The sequence below is a fragment of the Equus asinus genome, chromosome 3 (genome assembly GCF_041296235.1).
Source record: "Equus asinus isolate D_3611 breed Donkey chromosome 3, EquAss-T2T_v2, whole genome shotgun sequence".
NCBI lineage: Eukaryota > Metazoa > Chordata > Mammalia > Perissodactyla > Equidae > Equus > Equus asinus.
In genome coordinates this window covers 96,447,769-96,463,971 of record NC_091792.1, presented here as the reverse complement: position 1 = coordinate 96,463,971, position 16,203 = coordinate 96,447,769, and the positions used below count along the sequence as shown (strand labels likewise).

Genomic DNA, 16,203 nt, shown 5'->3' with positions numbered 1-16,203 from the left:
TGCACTTTAAAATACTTTTGTTTTCATAAACCCAATTAATATCCACGAGGAACGGCTCTGGCCGGGGAGAGACTTCTGGGAGATTAGCAATTTAGCCAATCAGCCAAAATTTATCCGAGTCCAAAATCTTCCCTCCAGCCTTTAGACTGAAGGAGCCCCTGGCAGCCCCGGGAGGCCAGCTTGGACTCTGCTTCTCCAGGGGCCGCTCCCAACCTCAGGGGCGGCCCCGGCACAGCGCCAAGGGGCCACTTCGCTTTTACTGCTTTGTGCTTCATCTTCCCTACGAAGACTCCAGTCGTCAGGCGCAGGCCTGGTGAGTCTGAGGCTCCGGTCTCTGCACACTTGCATGCCTGAATGAGAGAAACCGAGCAGGGCTCCTCTGAGGAAGGCTGAAAGAGTTCGCAGATCTACACAAATGCCAGCTATGGCTGGAGAACCCTGCATGCTGAAAGAAAGGTGGACTTGGAAAGCGCATCTCCCTTCCAAGAGAACAGAGTGGGGAGATTCAACAGCAGGTGCAACTGAAATACCCACTTGGATTACCATCCAAGGTGAGGGTGGTCACCCTCCCGTTGTCACCCCTCAGGCCAGTATGACCACCTATGTCTCATGGCCACATTTACAGGATGCAGGCTGGGGTCAACCCCTCTGCCACCCCTTGGATGCACAGTTGATGTCCAGAGCCCACTTGTCTTCTCACCCATTATCATCGTCTATGGGCCAGAAACATTTACGAAGGGCCCTTGTACCTCCAGGGACAGAGGAGCCTGGGTCCAGGACGCCCCCTAAAATGCGTCTCGTCCCAAGCAGAGCTGCGCTGTGTCTCCACCGACCCGAGCTGCAGGGGCATGACTGATCTGAGAAGCGTCTGCTCTTCAGCAAATGAAGATGACTGTAAAGCCACTGACCCTCCGAGATGAAAACGGCCTTAGAGCAGAGCTCCATCGACCTCCATATGTAGAATGAACAAATTTACAGGCCCAGACATATCTATACAGCAGATTTACGGCACCAGCACACTCGTCTGGTTCTGGGAGTGAGAGCGACGCCACGGCTACTCCTGGTGCCGGGCTGGTCCTTCCCATGGGGCCCTAATTCAGTCCTTACCCCAACTCCAGGAAGGAAGGTTTCAGGGCCTCTCCCGGCACAGGGGAAGGGTTCTGCCCGGGGCTATCTCTCCCAGGCCTTCTCCAGAGGTTTTCTTCACCTCTTCTGAACGGCTGTCCTCCAGGCATCTAAGGGGTGGTCCAAGCACCTGTCCCCCGACCCCCAGAAAATAAGCTCACTCCACCCCGCGGAGCAACCCAGGGCCTACAGCTCTGGCTCTCTTTCGGGGGCCCCTCTGCCCTGCAGGGAAACTCCCCCTGCCTCACAGAGCCGCCCTGTGTGAGAAGAAACTGTGCTGAACGCAGTTCACGCCAACGAGCGGGTTCCCGTGCAGGGGAGCCCCTGCTGCTGCTTACAGCGCTAAACGCTGCCTCTGATCAACTTTCAGGCAATGTAACAGAGTCATACACCAATTCTGAGAGGGGCAGGGGGACACGGCAGGCCTCCGGATCCCAGGACAGAGCGCCTCCAGCAGGGCAGCGCCCACAGGGCAGAAGAGCCTCGCGCGGCGCCTGTTAAGATGCAGAGTCCTGGGTCCCACTCCCAGAGGCTCTCGTTTCTAGGTCTGGGCAGAGCCCCCTAATCTGCACATTCAAGGAGCAACTCAGACGACCCCAGTGCAGACGGTCCGCAGACCACACTGAGAGGGGCCGACTCGCTCGTCACATACACCTGCTTCCCAATTTCCACCCTTTGCCACTTTCAGAAACAGCCCTGCCAAGCTGTTTTCCCCAAAGAGCTGGGGGCAGTTCGTAGGGGAAAGATGGCCCTGAGGCTTTCCATGTGGACGATGTAGCCAAAATTACCCCAGCTAATACTCAATACTTAGGTATTTGCAGATGCAGTTGTCTGGAAGTTGCTTTAACCTAATCTGAAAGGGGGAAAAAAAGCTCTAAAGGGCATTACTAGGATACTGATGACATCTGACTAGCCACTGTGGATTAGACAGCATCAGGGTTAAACTACCTGCTTTTGATAACTACTCTGGTTATACTCTTATTCTTAGGAAATACATACTGAACTATTTAGAGATAAAAGGGCATAATGCCTCTGACTTATTCTCTAATGGCTCAGAAAAAATACTCCACACACACATTTGTGTATACACACACATACAGAACATGGGACAAGGTGTAAACTGTGCAATCTGGGTAGCGTATATGGGAGTTCCCTGTACTATTCTTACAACTGTTCTATGTATTGGAAATTATATACCAAAGTAAAAAGTGACAAAGAAAAAATCCCCAGGCAAGTGCGGGCTGTGGGGGAGTAGACTCCATTCTCTTTACTTTTGTACATGTTTGAAATTTTCTATCATTAAAACAGCTCCCTGCACGAGGCCTCAGGTATGGTTTGAGTGGCACGGCCCCTGGGCTAGCTGGAGAGCCCGGACACGATCTATAACATCACGGGCAATGAACCGCGAGCCAGGAGGACCACCCGAATTTGTAGCACCGTCCTCCATGTCTTGTCCTCCCAACTCCCAACACCTAAAGATATAACTTTACAATCTTATTTTTACCATGTTATCTTTTTCTGATGATAATATCAATTCTTTGTGGGGCGGGGGGCAGGGGATGTTATGCAAAGCCAATTATAAGCCAGAAAATAAAAATCGCCTTTTAGATACATGTTGCCTCTACCACAAAAGGAGTCTTTATTAGGAAAGGTGAGTTACCTAAAACCCCAGAATTCAGGTGGGTTCTCATACCTTTCTTCATATGATTTGGGGATATAAATTTAAGCCAAAATGACAGACTGATTTTTTTTAAGTTCTCATTCAATTAGAACCATGAAAGGGATAGAAGCCGAAGATTATACAGATCATATGATAACAAGAGGATGCATATGCTGAGGTGATATTAAAAATATCTGACAACCCACAGGGCACAAACCAATCAAAACCAATCAGAACAGATGCAGACGTAAGCCCCGCGGCTGGGCCAGGCACTGACCCTCTAGCTCCTGGACTGCTGGGAATTCCAGGAGAACCAAGGAAGGCAGCAGTATTTACCGTTTCAATATTTTAACAACTGGTAGAGCACAGTAGCACACACTGATTGAATACTAGCTCTGTGCATTAGGGAATAATTAGCTCTAACAACTGTGGCTTATTCCAACCCTCATGGGAGCCATGCCAAGTTTAGGTTCACATCTAGTTTATACTCAGAGGGTAGTGACTTACCTCCCCCATAGTCCAGATGGAGTCAAGACCCTGGAGTAATCTGAGTATAGCTGGAAAATGTTAATGATTCACCCACTTTTCAAGAGCTGTGGAGCCGAACACAATGGATTTGCGGGTGGGAGATGGAAGTGGGGCGATATGTGGGCATTATTCGTACTTGCTAATAAATATCTCCCTCTGCTTATAGAGACTCCAGGGCAAAACGAACGCTTTCGGGGACACTCAAGTGAGTCATCGGCTGAGAACAGAGATGAGCTTCATTGTAACCATCTGCAAGCTTCTTACGAACATATTCATTAGAGGGGTGGGTTGACAAACTACTCCACGAAGCAGTTAACTTTTAGAAACTCACTTCTAATTTCATGCATGGAACTTTCAAAGAAGTAAGAGTATTTTCCACTGTCTACCCATGCCAAGAGAACATTAAGTTGGTTACAGTACTGGGGGCAAATCACAGCTGTTCCCTTGAGTTATAAAAGGAAGGAGAGTAGAGCCCAGATCTTTGTTTTTTCACACAAGGCCTGGCTCAGGACCATAAGAAATTAATTGCTTGCTTGATAAATGCTTTTGAATGAGGAGGAGGAGGATGCTATGGGAGACGGCCTTGTGCATTTAGGTCACAGGTTGCATTCATAAGCCATTGATTCTTCAGGGAACGACGCTAAAAGCAACACAGTGAAATTGCAAGTGTATAACAATATTCACGTAACAGTGACATAGGAAGAAAATTAATTAAACTTGAGTTCTAAACTCTATTCTTATCTCATTTCATTTCAAAACCATTGGTATTTGATTCCCCTGCCCCACTCCCCATTTTAAAGGCAATCTCAGAAAACATCCACAATCCCGGAAGACCTTGATTACCACATCACTGTCACCTCCATGTCTGGAGAGCTCTGCGATGACCAGCTCCCAGTACAAGCCCCCAACCACCCCCGCAGCGACATCGACCGAGCACTAACCTTAAGCAGGCACTTTACACGCAGTATTTGACGCGAAGGTTTCCACACTGGCTACGCTACGACCCTGCTCTACACTTTCCCCAAGGCTGCACTGAAAACACGGTTTTCCAAAATCTCTCCCCAAAAACTAGTGCTTTGCTTCCTTGAGCACATACTTAGCAACTTCCTCCTAAGTAAGATGCTTCTTTCTAGGTTGTTTGTGCAAATAATAGTACCTGCTGGGTGAGATTAAGTGGACTTTTAAATGCCATTTTAAGTAAAATCTGAAGCAAGAGAAGAGAAGCCTGGCTGTGACTTCATCGCTGAGGTTCTGTGTCAGCTGACAGATGAAGAAAATGACCAATCAAGAAAACTATCAGTCAGGGAGATTGTGTCACTATAGAAAACCTTGGCAAAGAATGCATTCTAAGTCACTGGTTTTCCATCTTTTTCTTTTTAATTCAATTCTCCCACAGGGGATCTGACAATTCCCTGTGCCCAGGGCAAGCTTCCCCAGCCCCACCTCACCCCACAAAGACCCCAAGGAGCCTCAGAGAGCTCTGCAAGCTCCCGCCGAGGTCAGAGCCACTCCAGGGAAGGACACAGGTGCAGGAGGCCGTGCAGATTTCTGGGTCACTGAGAAAGGCTTCTCTCTCCCTAGTCCTTCCCCCCAAACCACACAGAAAGTTCTCTAACAGGGGAAAAGACGTTTTTAAAGTTAAGGGGTAAACTGCAAACTTCCTTTAGAAAGAAAGGCCACACAGTGATTAAACTCATTCATTCATTAAACTTCACCCAACAATGTGTACTGCACACATGTCGAGCAGAGGCTGTGTGCCACGTCCCAGGGAGGCAGAAATGCCGTCGAAGAGCTCAGAGTCCCATGGGAAAGACAGACGTTTACGACTCACTGTAATGATAGCAGAATTCGAGATAAGCATAGGGGGTAGGGAGTAGAAGGAAAGAGCAGGCAAAAACAGAAAACACAGAAACCAGAGCCTTTCCAGGGAATGGAGCTGACACCAAAGAGGAGAAGTCATGAGAGGGAGCGGAGGAAGCCGCTGGAGCAGAGGTGTCGGCTGTCGCAGCAGCCAAGCCCTCTTCTTCCTTCCAGCAGAGGCTGAGCTTTCTTTGGCTCTTGCCTGCCACCTCACGTGGCTCAGTGGCCAGCCCTGACTAGGCTGAATCCCCTGCCAATGATTGGTTTAACAAGGGGCTCGTGACACAGTCCTGCAAGTGAGACTTGAGAGGACATCAGCTGTGAGGTGAACAGGAAAGATCTTCTCTCCGATGAGACTTCAGGAAGGAGCAGCCTCTCTCTTCTTCTGTAGGACACTGTTGTAACTCCATGTGCTGCCTGGAACTCTGGCAGCCATCTTGTAACCATGAGGAAAACCAAATTCGACAGAGCCACCACAGCAGAAACAAAACCTGCTCTTTGACGACATGATTGAGCCATTCCAGAAGCGTCCTACCTCAGGATTTCTTATCAGCGAAATTAGAAATTGTCTTTATTTAAGGCATTTGACGCTCCCAGAGGCCAAAAGCATCCTAACCAATAGTATTTGCTTCACAATTTTGTGGAAGGCAGCCGTCCCTGGAGGTCTCCTCACCTTTACCAGTTCATCTGTTAAATAGACAAGCTGAACTCCCAAGGGCCATGCACAGAGTCTCCTGTTATTTTTCCCCAGTTCTATTCATGAAAATAAAATTAATTTTCTAGCCCATGAATTAAACATTGCTGCTGCTGGCTGAATGATTTTAGCAACAGTCCTTTGTTGGCAAGAGGAGCAGATCCCGACATCTTCTAAAATAAGCTACAAGGAGGCAGAAGGGGAGGAGGGGAGGCCAAGGGGAGGAGGACATTAAAAGGAAGAAGGCAGACTTGCTACATCCCACTCATGTCCAGCTTCTCTCAATTATCAGCCTGTGGCCGGATGTGAGGTTGGGAGTGCATCTCTAACTTTAGCATGTGGATGAATCACCTGGAGATCTTTTTTTTGGTGAGGAAGATTAGCCCTGAGCTAACATCTGCTGCCAATCCTCCTCTTTTTGCTGAGGAAGACTGGCTCTGAGCTAACACCCATGTCCATCTTCCTTTACTTTATATGTAGGATGCCTACCACACCATGGCTTGCCAAGCAGTGCCATGTCAGCACCCGGGATCTGAACCGGCGAACCCTGGGCCACTGAAGCGGAACGTGCGCACTTAACCACTGCGCCACGGGGCCGGCCCCTCACCTGGAGATCTTATTAAAATGCAGGTACTGACTCAACAGGCCTGGGATGGGGTCTGGCAGTCTAGTTCTGACAAGCTCCCAGGTGATGCTGACGCTGCTGGTCCATGGACCACAGCCTGCCGGAACCCACAAAGCCCACCAATCTTTCCTAGGAAGCTCCAGACCCTGCAGTGACTCCAACTGCAGAAATGGGGAGTAGGACCAGCCAGCCCTGAAATGTGGGCTAGGGAGAACCAGCTGTTCAAACCTGGGTTCAAGGGAGCAAGCGAGGTGGGAACAAGCCCCCCCACAGGTACCTTTCAGCAACACAGGAAAGAGTAGGAAGAGGGAAGAAAGGGCAAGGAGGACTCACGCTGGGTCTGCTATGCCTGTGCTGTTACACCCTTGGGGCATGCTAGTAATTTAGTCCCGGGACAGTACCTCCAAGTCTGTGAAATCAATGACCAACTGAGACATTCCTCCTAGCCTCCCCTCAGCTCTGGCCAGCCTGAGGGAAGTGCCCGGCCCCACTGCACACCTGCTCCAAGGTGCTTGCCCCAGAGTCTTTCCTGAGAAACTTCAGATTCACTCATCCCTCTGGGAAGTGTCTGGTCCAGAAACAGGGCTCCAGCCCACTTGTCTTAGTAGAAGTCGGTGTGTGTGATGGCTGAGAGGAGGCGGTGGAAGTCAGGCAGAGGATGAAGGGCAGCTTTCCACAAGACTTATCTCCTTCAGGTCCTGCTGGTCCTACCCCCGGTCACCTCCGGGCTCGCTGAGCCATCAGGTCCTTGAACCAGCCTGTTCTATCTCCCCTTGGGAGCTGTGACCATGCTGTTGTCTGTGGCTACAATGCCATTTCACCCAAATCCCTCCACCAGCCAGCCACCCGCCTCCTGCCCACCTCCTCTGGGGGCCTCCCCAGCTCCCCGAGCCAGTGCTCTGTCACTAATGCTGCCTGCGCGGCTATCACCTGCGCACCTGTCTGTCTCTCTAACTGGCCTCTCAGTGCCATGAAGTCAGGGATGCTGCCAGTGCCCGGCAGGTAATGGGTGAGTAATAATTGTTATTGAATAAGGGAATTAAATCATGGTTCTCAGTCCAGCTGTGCATCAGAAACATGTGAATGGCTGAAAAAAAAACAAAGCCAGGGCACCATTTCTAGAGATTCCACTTCAGTATGTCTGGGTGGAGGCCCAGGCATCTGAAAATCTTAAAGGATCCCCAAGTGATTCTGATGTGCAGCCACTTTGGACAATCGTTGGAACAGAAAAAATGACTGAATTAGTTGATGAACGAATATGTGACTGACGTATCCCCCCAGGTGTGAGGGTCTCTCTCGTGGCCATTCACACACATAAGGAACAAACGACGGGCACTTATGAGGGGGACAGCTGGTACTTGTTGTGGCCACCAATCCATTGCCAGGAGAAATAAAATGGGAGACAAACTGCCTTTACCCAGGACCAGTGCTTCTGACAAGCAGGGGCGGGCGGGAACCAGTCTCAGCCTCCGAGGGATGAGCTAACGGACGGGAAGGAGTGAAGGGAAGCACCACGGAACGTGTGACAGGCAGGAAGGCCATCACTCCCTGTGCACGGCTCCCTGGCCAGCGCTTCACCGGGCTACCTCCTTTTGCTCCAGCTCCACCCTGATGCTGGCTGTACTGTTGTTCTCCTCACAGTGCAGCTGGCGACACTGAGGTCAGGGAGCGTGAGTGACCTGCCAGGGGCTGACCTAGCGATCTGGGCTTTGAACCAAGACCCTCTGACTCCAAAGCCCACACTCTTAACCCCAGAGTTGTGGCACTTCCACAGAAACGTGACATTTCACAGCAGAGGGACAGGCAGACGGCAGGCCAGTGACTACAGAATGTCAAACGCTCAGCAAGAACAATCCCACCCTAAAACGACACCGTCTTTTGGAAAACCTTAAAAAAACCCAGCACGGCTGTGTCACTCTTTTGTAAATCTATCAATGGCTTTTCCAAGCAATTCTTGTAATTTTATCCAACACACAGAACTAGATAAGATGAGAACTAAAACGTTCTAGCAAAGTCATGATCAAGTACTTAGATTTAAAGACTGTGCCTTATATTTGAGCCAGGAGTACTCCAAGCCCCAGACAGACGATGACGCCAGTGCAGGTGTCATGACGCAGACCCCATCATGGGAGGTAATAATAAGAGACAGCATTCAGCGTCTACTCTCTGGCAGGCACTGTAACACATACTCAATTCCTAAAACAACTCTCAGCTCGGTATCACTGTCCACATTGCACAGGTGAGGAAACCGAAGCTCAGGACGCAGAAAGGGACGTGTCTGAGGACGAACTGAGCGGCAATGCCAGGATTCCAGCCCTGGTTTCTATTCTGTGGCCCTGTCTCTCATTTCACGATCACAGTGCAGTCCGCAGTGACCTTGACGAGCTGCAGAAAACACTGAGTTAATAAGGTTAACCTTAACCTCTATTTATACCTGTTGGGGATATTAAGCCCCCAAACCACACGCTATCCTCTCCAGCTTCGCTGCACTCCAGCCATGCGGGAGGCTCTTAGTGCTTGCCCATTTATGAAAAATGCAGGAGTTCCAACAACAATGGGCTGGGAATTACAGGGTTTAAAAGGAAGATTCATTTACGTCTTTCAGTTTTTTAGGAGTTTAATTGAGCATTAAGGATTTTTTTTTTTTTTTTTTTAAGAAGGCTCAAGGAGATGAGGATGGAGAAGAAAAGAAGTCAAAACTGAGACCCTAAGAGATTTAGAGGAACCATTTGGCCCTGTTTCTACAGCAATTGCAACTGGCTGTGCTCAAAAAGACCAAAGAAAACACTAAAGACCAGGTGAATTGTCAGCTGAATGGAAAGATTCTTATCTACGAAACAGTGGCCTTTTGGAGGAAAACAGGAGGAAGAGAGAATGAAAGAGAAGGTTACGGGGGAGGGAGAAAGCACAGGAGGCATTTGTATCCATTTCTCTTTGGGGACTTTGAGAAAGAACTCTTGTTTTCAAAGCCAGAGCAATCTTTTCCATGCAAGAGGGGCAAGGAAGCCAAGTTCTGTGTCACTTTGCAGAACTTACTGTGCAGCAAGAGGGCCTTTTTCCTTCTACTAAAGAAAAAGAGCCAGTATTAGGACCAGGAATAATAATGGCAGCTAACAATCAGTGAACCCAACCGAGGGCCAGGCACTGTGCTAAGGGATTTACATATATTATCCAATTAAATTCTCACAACCTTGTGAGCAAGTACTATTAATATACCCATTTTACAGGTAAGAAAGGAGAGGTCTGGAGATGTTAGTTAATTTGTCCAAGGCCATGCAGCTGGTAAGTAAGCAGGAGAGCAGAGACTCACCTTCTGACCCATCTCTGCCCTGAGCCTTGCTCACCATAGACAACCTGGGGGCAAGACAGAAGTCCATGGCCGCACATTCTTGGGGCTCCCCGACAACTTTAGAGACTTGATGGAAAAAGCAGCACAACCCAACAAAGACATCAGGACCGTCCCAAATGGTGGATGGAGGGTACCCAACGCCTGAGAGAGGGCAGCTCATCTTTGGGCAACTCTTAGAACTGGACAGAATTTGACCGGTAGACCAGTATCTTCCAAGCCCCAGCCTCTCGCGACCCTCCCTCTCCCAGACTGCCTTGGTAATCCCTGCCACCTCTCAGCTTCCTCACCCTAGGCTGAATCCCATTCAGGGTGGTCCAGATGCTCCAGCAACCAGAACTGAACCAGAAAATCCCGTAGCTGCCTGAACAATGGTCACATTTGCTCCGGGGCAGGATAGAAGAGGGCAGCAAAGCAAATTTCTGCTTTTCATGCCTGGTACTGTCACTGAAGTTGTCCCATGAGGGAAAAAAAAACCATGATGTCACCATGGGACACATTTAGGGGACTCAGACAACATTCAGAGAGAAACCAGAAAAGTCCCTGACATTTCTGGAAACCAACAGCCAGAATGCCTGGAGACAGTCAGGGCAAAGCTCCCAGGGAAGGAGGCCCCATACCATGACTGCCACCCCTCAGTGCCCTGTTTCACTCATTGTGGGATTCAGGCCACGGACTGACCACCCCTTTGACCAAAAACCATCAAAGCAGGCACTTTTGTGAGCTCAAGCCTTCAGGTGAAGATTTCAGGCAAAACTCCAGTTGGAGCTTGTTTTCTGTCCTTGAAACCCATAAACTCATCTCTCAGGACCTGTGGGCACCAAGAGCATTCTGTTCTGACAGCCTGCCCACTCAGAAAACTGCAAGGATGAGAAGGGAAAACAACTGGCTCTGGCCCCAAGGAGAGTCGTGAAAAGGTGGGGCGTTAGGCAGTGGAGGAAGTCGGACTAAACAACTTGATGGATCTCTCATGGATGACATTTTACCACCATGCAAATTACTCTCCGCACACTGCACAACGAACACGTCTCTGCTCAGTGCACTGCATGGATGCCCCTTGTTTCCAGGACAACCTCACCTAGGGTGGAGGGTGGCAAGCAATGGATGGGTAAGCCTATTTCCTTGACAACCCAGGTCCCTGAAGTGGACGAGCAGCCCACTGGTGCATGAACTCAGCCCTCCAGCTAGACAGAGCCAGTGGGGGAGGTGGTGAAAAGGGTATCCAGCGGGGGGAAATTTGCAGGTCAAGGCACCAGGACTTGCACTGAAACTAACCCTGAGTCAATGGTGCCCCTAGTCTTCCGGTTGCCCTATGTATCTTAGCCATCAGCAGTACCAGTCTTAGCTGGTCTGAGTCCCTCATTTCTTCTCTCACAAGATATCCATCAAATATGATTCATTTGTTTGGAATGTTTCTAGGTCACAATTTTAGACCTTAAAACTACAACATCCAAGATTGTCTGTTCTTTTTCTTTTTTTGGAGGGGGGGTGGTGGAGAGGCAAAGAAGGAGAGGTAGGGAGAGAATCAGGATTCAGACAACGGAGCTGATGAAAAATAGCTGAGGCAGAAGACTATGCAGGGAGGTACAAGGATGGAGTTTGGCAACATAACCCACAAAGGGGAAACCAGATTCCTGCAGTGTGTTGACTTCTCCCAGGAAGCTGGAGGAGTTTGGGGCCGAAGGAGGTGTCCTCTGGCCAAGGTCTTTCAGAACAAAGATTCTGTCTTCACCACAGAGAGCGGCCTGGAAAGGGCAGAGGTGACTTGGCAAACCTGGAGAGGAGGCCTTGTCCTTGTGGCTGCTGGTGGGGTGCCAGGGTGAGTGGGGTTCGCTGTAAGGAGTGGAGCCTGAGGGCCCTGTGGAGCTCCAGGCATGTAAGATAATATTTTAAGTGCTCACTCCTCCCTGAGCTCTCTCTCAGACTGCAGCTATTAAGGACAAGCCCCAATCCCCTGGAGGCAGGTGGGCTTTGAAGTCCAGCAGCCCAGTCTTGCCCCTGGAAGGGGAAGGAGGAGTTCCAGGAAGGCTCTGGAGCAATAAGGGCTTCCGCTGGCAGGGTGGGAGTGTGTCCATGAATTAATGGCTGAATATCTTACACTCTAGGCATTTGGAGATGAGGGAAGAAGACAGGCAGACTAAAAATTAAAGCAACACGTAACAAAGAAGATGGTGAAAAGACCACAGAATCCAGGCGGTGCACTGAGTTGGGGAGGCCTGAGCAGAGGGGTTACCCAAAGCGACCAGGGGACTTTAAAAGGCTTCATGATTCCCAAAGACCTCTGCCCCTCTCACCATTCCACAATTCTGCCAGCTCAGCCACACCCCCCTAAGAGGTGCCCACGTTCCCGATGGGTCCAAGAGCAGCGATTGCAGGGCTTCAAGCAAAGGATCGGAACCGAGTGGCCCGGGTGTCAACCTAGGCATTTGAAGCTGGCACTATGCCAAATAAGAGCTTCGCAGAAAGAGGTCATTTTTCCTTCCTTCCTCTTCCTCTCTGGAAAGGAAAGTAGGTTGTATTTCTCCTGCCCCCACTCCTTGGCGATGTCAGAAACGGGAGCTGAACGGGCTTCTTGGATTACCCAGTCAAATTCTCAGCCCAAGACATCAATGCCTGCGTCTTTTGTCCCGGTTACTGCCGCCTCGGTGACTGATGCCAAAACCGGTCACTAGGGCCAAGAGGTCTGTGAGGTAGTTCAGAGGTCAGCGACTGGAGCCATGCGGGGAGCCACTGAGCTCCTGGGGCCCGACGGGGTGGGGGTGGGGGGATCGACTCCTGGGCTCCCTCCGCTGCCAGCAGGGGTGGGGGTGCTAGGAAGGAGGGTGGCGGGAGAGCCACAGGTGCGGGCGGCAGACCCGCACTAGCCGGGGGTTACAGGGCCTGGGGGGGTTCTGCACGGCCACAGTCAGAGCTTTGTTCTGGGGCCAGAGCGCTCTCACTGTGGCCTCGGTCTGCTCGCAGAGAAACTTCTGGGATCACAGAAGTGCAACTGGGCAGAGGAGGGTCACGGAGCGGGCAGGGAGAGGGGCCCTGCAGGGGCAGGAAGGGAGCTGGTTTCTTCCACTCGTGCGCGACAATCAAGACTGTTCCTGTGCCGGGTCTCTCCACCTCCCTCCATCCCTTTCTTGTCCTTAACTCGGCCCCAAGGTCCGTGGCCGGCGGAGGAGACTGAGAAGCTGAGAGGCAGCAGACAGGAGAGCCCCCGGGCCCCACACAGGCGACACCGCCGTCCCGCCCGTCTGCCCTCCCCGGAGGCCGGGTTCAGCCGCCGCAGGACCCCAGGGCCCTCCCGCTCTCCACCGGGGGCCGGCAATGCGCCTCCTCGGGCGGTCAGCGGGGGAGGCAGAAGTTGAAATACCGGCACAGAAATACCTGCCCGTCCCGGAGGGCGAGCCGCTGCAGGCCGCCCGCGGGGCCCGGGGCGCAGGGGCGCCGGCGGCACTTACCCCAGAGCAGAGTGAGCAGCTTGGCTTTGGGGATGAGCACCAGGGAGTACACGGCCCCCAAGTGGAGCAGGCTCATGAGGACGACGTTCCTCCAGACGATGTCCTGCCGCTGTCCGCACGCGCCCGGCCTCCCCCGGCCGCCGCCGCCCCCCGAGCCTTCGCCCCGCGCGCGGGTCTCCCCCGCGGCGCGGCAGGAGGGCACCTGGCCCCCGTCGGCGGCCGGGCCCGGCATGGCTGGAGCGAGGGGGCGCCGGCGGCGGCGGCAGCAGGCGGGCGCTGTGCCGGCGCGGAGCTCTCCGGTGGGGGCGGGGGCTTCTGCCTTTGGGGGGGCTCTCCGCACCTCCACGCCCGCCTTCCCGGCCCTTCTCCGGTTCCTTCTCTCTTCTTCAGGCGTTCAGCTTGGCCTAAGGATGCGGATCCTGGCGCCCGGCATCTGTCGCTGGCGTATCACCCATGCCGCTGGCCAGGCTGAACTCGGCGCCGGGAAGGAGAGGCAAGCGGGGAGCGGGGGCCGGGGGGCGGGGGGCGGGGGGCGGGGGGCGGCGGGTGAGTGCAGAGGAGGGGGGAGGGGTGTGCAAAGAGAGCGGAGACCGCGGCGGGGGAGGGAACGATCGGAGGGAGCGGGGAAGAAAGACCTGCATAGCTACAGCCAATCAGGATCGCCCGTGGGGCTCTTAAAGAGAAAGGCTCCCCCTTGGCCTCCGCCGCCTGGGCTCCCCGGAGGCGAACTGGGGAGCCCGCTGGGTAGGCTGTTGGCAGCCTCTGCCTTGGGGTCGCTGGCATGTGGCTCCTGGGACAGGGGGCCTGGTGAGCGTCTCACAGCACTTCCGTTGTTGTTGTTGTGTCTGTTTCTCCAGTTCCAAAAAATACCTTTCCCTTTTGAAAAGATTGTTTTTTTCTTTTGAAGCCACAGGCTACCAGAGTTGGGAGAATTTAAAATACTTGCCCGAAGTCGCAATACAAGTTAAGGCCAGATCCGAGATGAGATTCAGAAGTCCCTGTGTCTGCCGCTTCGTGGAGGGATGGAGGCAGCCGCTCTCTTTAATCAGGCGGCTGCAGACAGACACACAGACTGTGCTCAGTTAGTGCCTATTAAATGATAACACAAATGATTTGGGGGCTGCTTAGTAGCCAACAGTGCCCGGCCCAATGCCCAGCTCTTTGAGGCAAATCCTCTGCTAACTAGCGCACTTCTGGACTGGCTCCTTAGTGCTCAGCTGATGGAACAATACCTCAAATGTCAGCACCGTTGAGAATGGGACTTTAGAAAGAAAAAATCACCCAGAACGTTCCAAGGAAAATTAACCTTGAAAACTTTGAAGAATTCGTGTCTGCTCATTACTTTCCTCCTAATGCAGATAATTTAGAGCTGTCCAGCGAGAGCCCTAATTGCAGAAATTACAGAAAAGCAGAGACGGGTGAGCTAGCCGTGTGCCAAGCAGGTGTGGCTGCACCCGCAGGTGGGTGGCAGAAGGAAAAGGGCTCAGGACTGGAAGCCCAGGGCCCCGAGTCCTCGTTCTAACTCACTGTGACCCAACTTGGCTCTCTAGGCACAAATTTCCTTACCAGGGAAACAGAACTAATCTTTACTTTTCCTTCCAGCTTGCAAATTCTATGAATATGAGTTTGAAGGGATACCATTATGTTGACAAATAAAGCTGATTTTTGGATTAACCATTGTTAGGAATCCTTTCCAGGATTCCTGGAGAGGAAAAAAAAAATTACAAAGAACCGACTGCATGAAAGGGCCATACATAATCATCTTATTGTTAGCAGACCTGAAACAGTCCAGTCAGCCAGATAAAACAATGTCTAATTTAAAACTGAAGCAAGATATGTGGCTTGTGGAATGGGGGCCACTGAGCCGGCGTTATGGTGTTGCTTCAGATTGAGCTGAAATTATAGAATGAAAGGAAATTTGCCTGGGGACCAGATAAATGTCGGCACTGTATGATGACTAGTGAGACAATGGAACATGAAACTGGGTGTAAATTTCATCAACCTGCTCAACCTTGGCTTCATAATGAACCACTTTTTCTTCTCATGCTCCCTCTGCTCCCCACTCCCACCAGACCCACATGCTCCCTGTAGCTCTCTATTCAGACTGTCCTTGCTCTCTGGGGTGGACTAGTTGCTCTACCGAAAGCATCCCTCTGGGCTATTGTAGAGACTCACCCCACCCTCACTCTAAATTTGTTTGGCACTTATTGGGCACGTGCTATGTGCCAGGACTGGTGGACACTGGGGATACATGGAAGAATAAGGTATGGTCCCTGCCCTAGGGACCTGCCTAGGGACCCAAGGAAGACAAATCAAACAAATGTAACCTCTTGGCTATGACCTTGGAAGGGCAGGAAGGTCCAGTCGATTAGCGGAAAGAAAGAAATTCCTATTAGGCATCAGGCATACATACAAAGAGGCCAGAGGAGGCAGCAAAATAGTTCTTTAATTGCCCCTGAGTACCTTATCTATTACATAAGCTACTTTATCTAGAATCTATCTCGAATGAACATCTTCCTCTCATCCCGCCAACGGGGTGGACTGGGTGAGACTGATCATTTCAGCCGGTTGTCCTCATGATGGAGAAGGGGGTGTTTTTATGTGTTGGGGGAGGGTGGAAGTGCTTTTTAGGTCTTTCAGATCCTGCTTACAAAAGGATGGCTGAAGGAAGAGGGCCCCCCAGATCTAGCCTTAGAGGGAGACCCCTACAGATACAAGGTGTGCTCTTGCTAATAATGACTGTCCCCTGCAGCATATTATACCATGAGGGCTGCTTTTCTCCATCTTGCCAACGACCCTAGTATATTTTCTTAGCTTCTGGTCAAGACCTCAGAGTGGGTAAGTGTTCATCTCATCCCAGGATGGGGGCACATGGGACAGTAACCCTTATCCTGTCAAAAGAATAATTACCAAAAATGT

General features: G+C 51.4%; 1 protein-coding gene across 1 annotated transcript in view; it reads right to left on the bottom strand.

Annotated features, from left to right (window-relative positions):
* The window catches only part of SCD5 (stearoyl-CoA desaturase 5), a 140,875-nt gene extending 127,106 nt beyond the window's left edge, over positions 1-13,769 (bottom strand). The window contains exon 1 of the mRNA XM_014865283.3: positions 13,285-13,769. Within this exon, the coding sequence (XP_014720769.3) occupies positions 13,285-13,516 (232 nt within the window). The 5' untranslated portion in view covers positions 13,517-13,769. The remainder of the gene's footprint in view (positions 1-13,284) is intronic.
* Between the last annotated feature and the right edge of the window lie 2,434 nt (positions 13,770-16,203).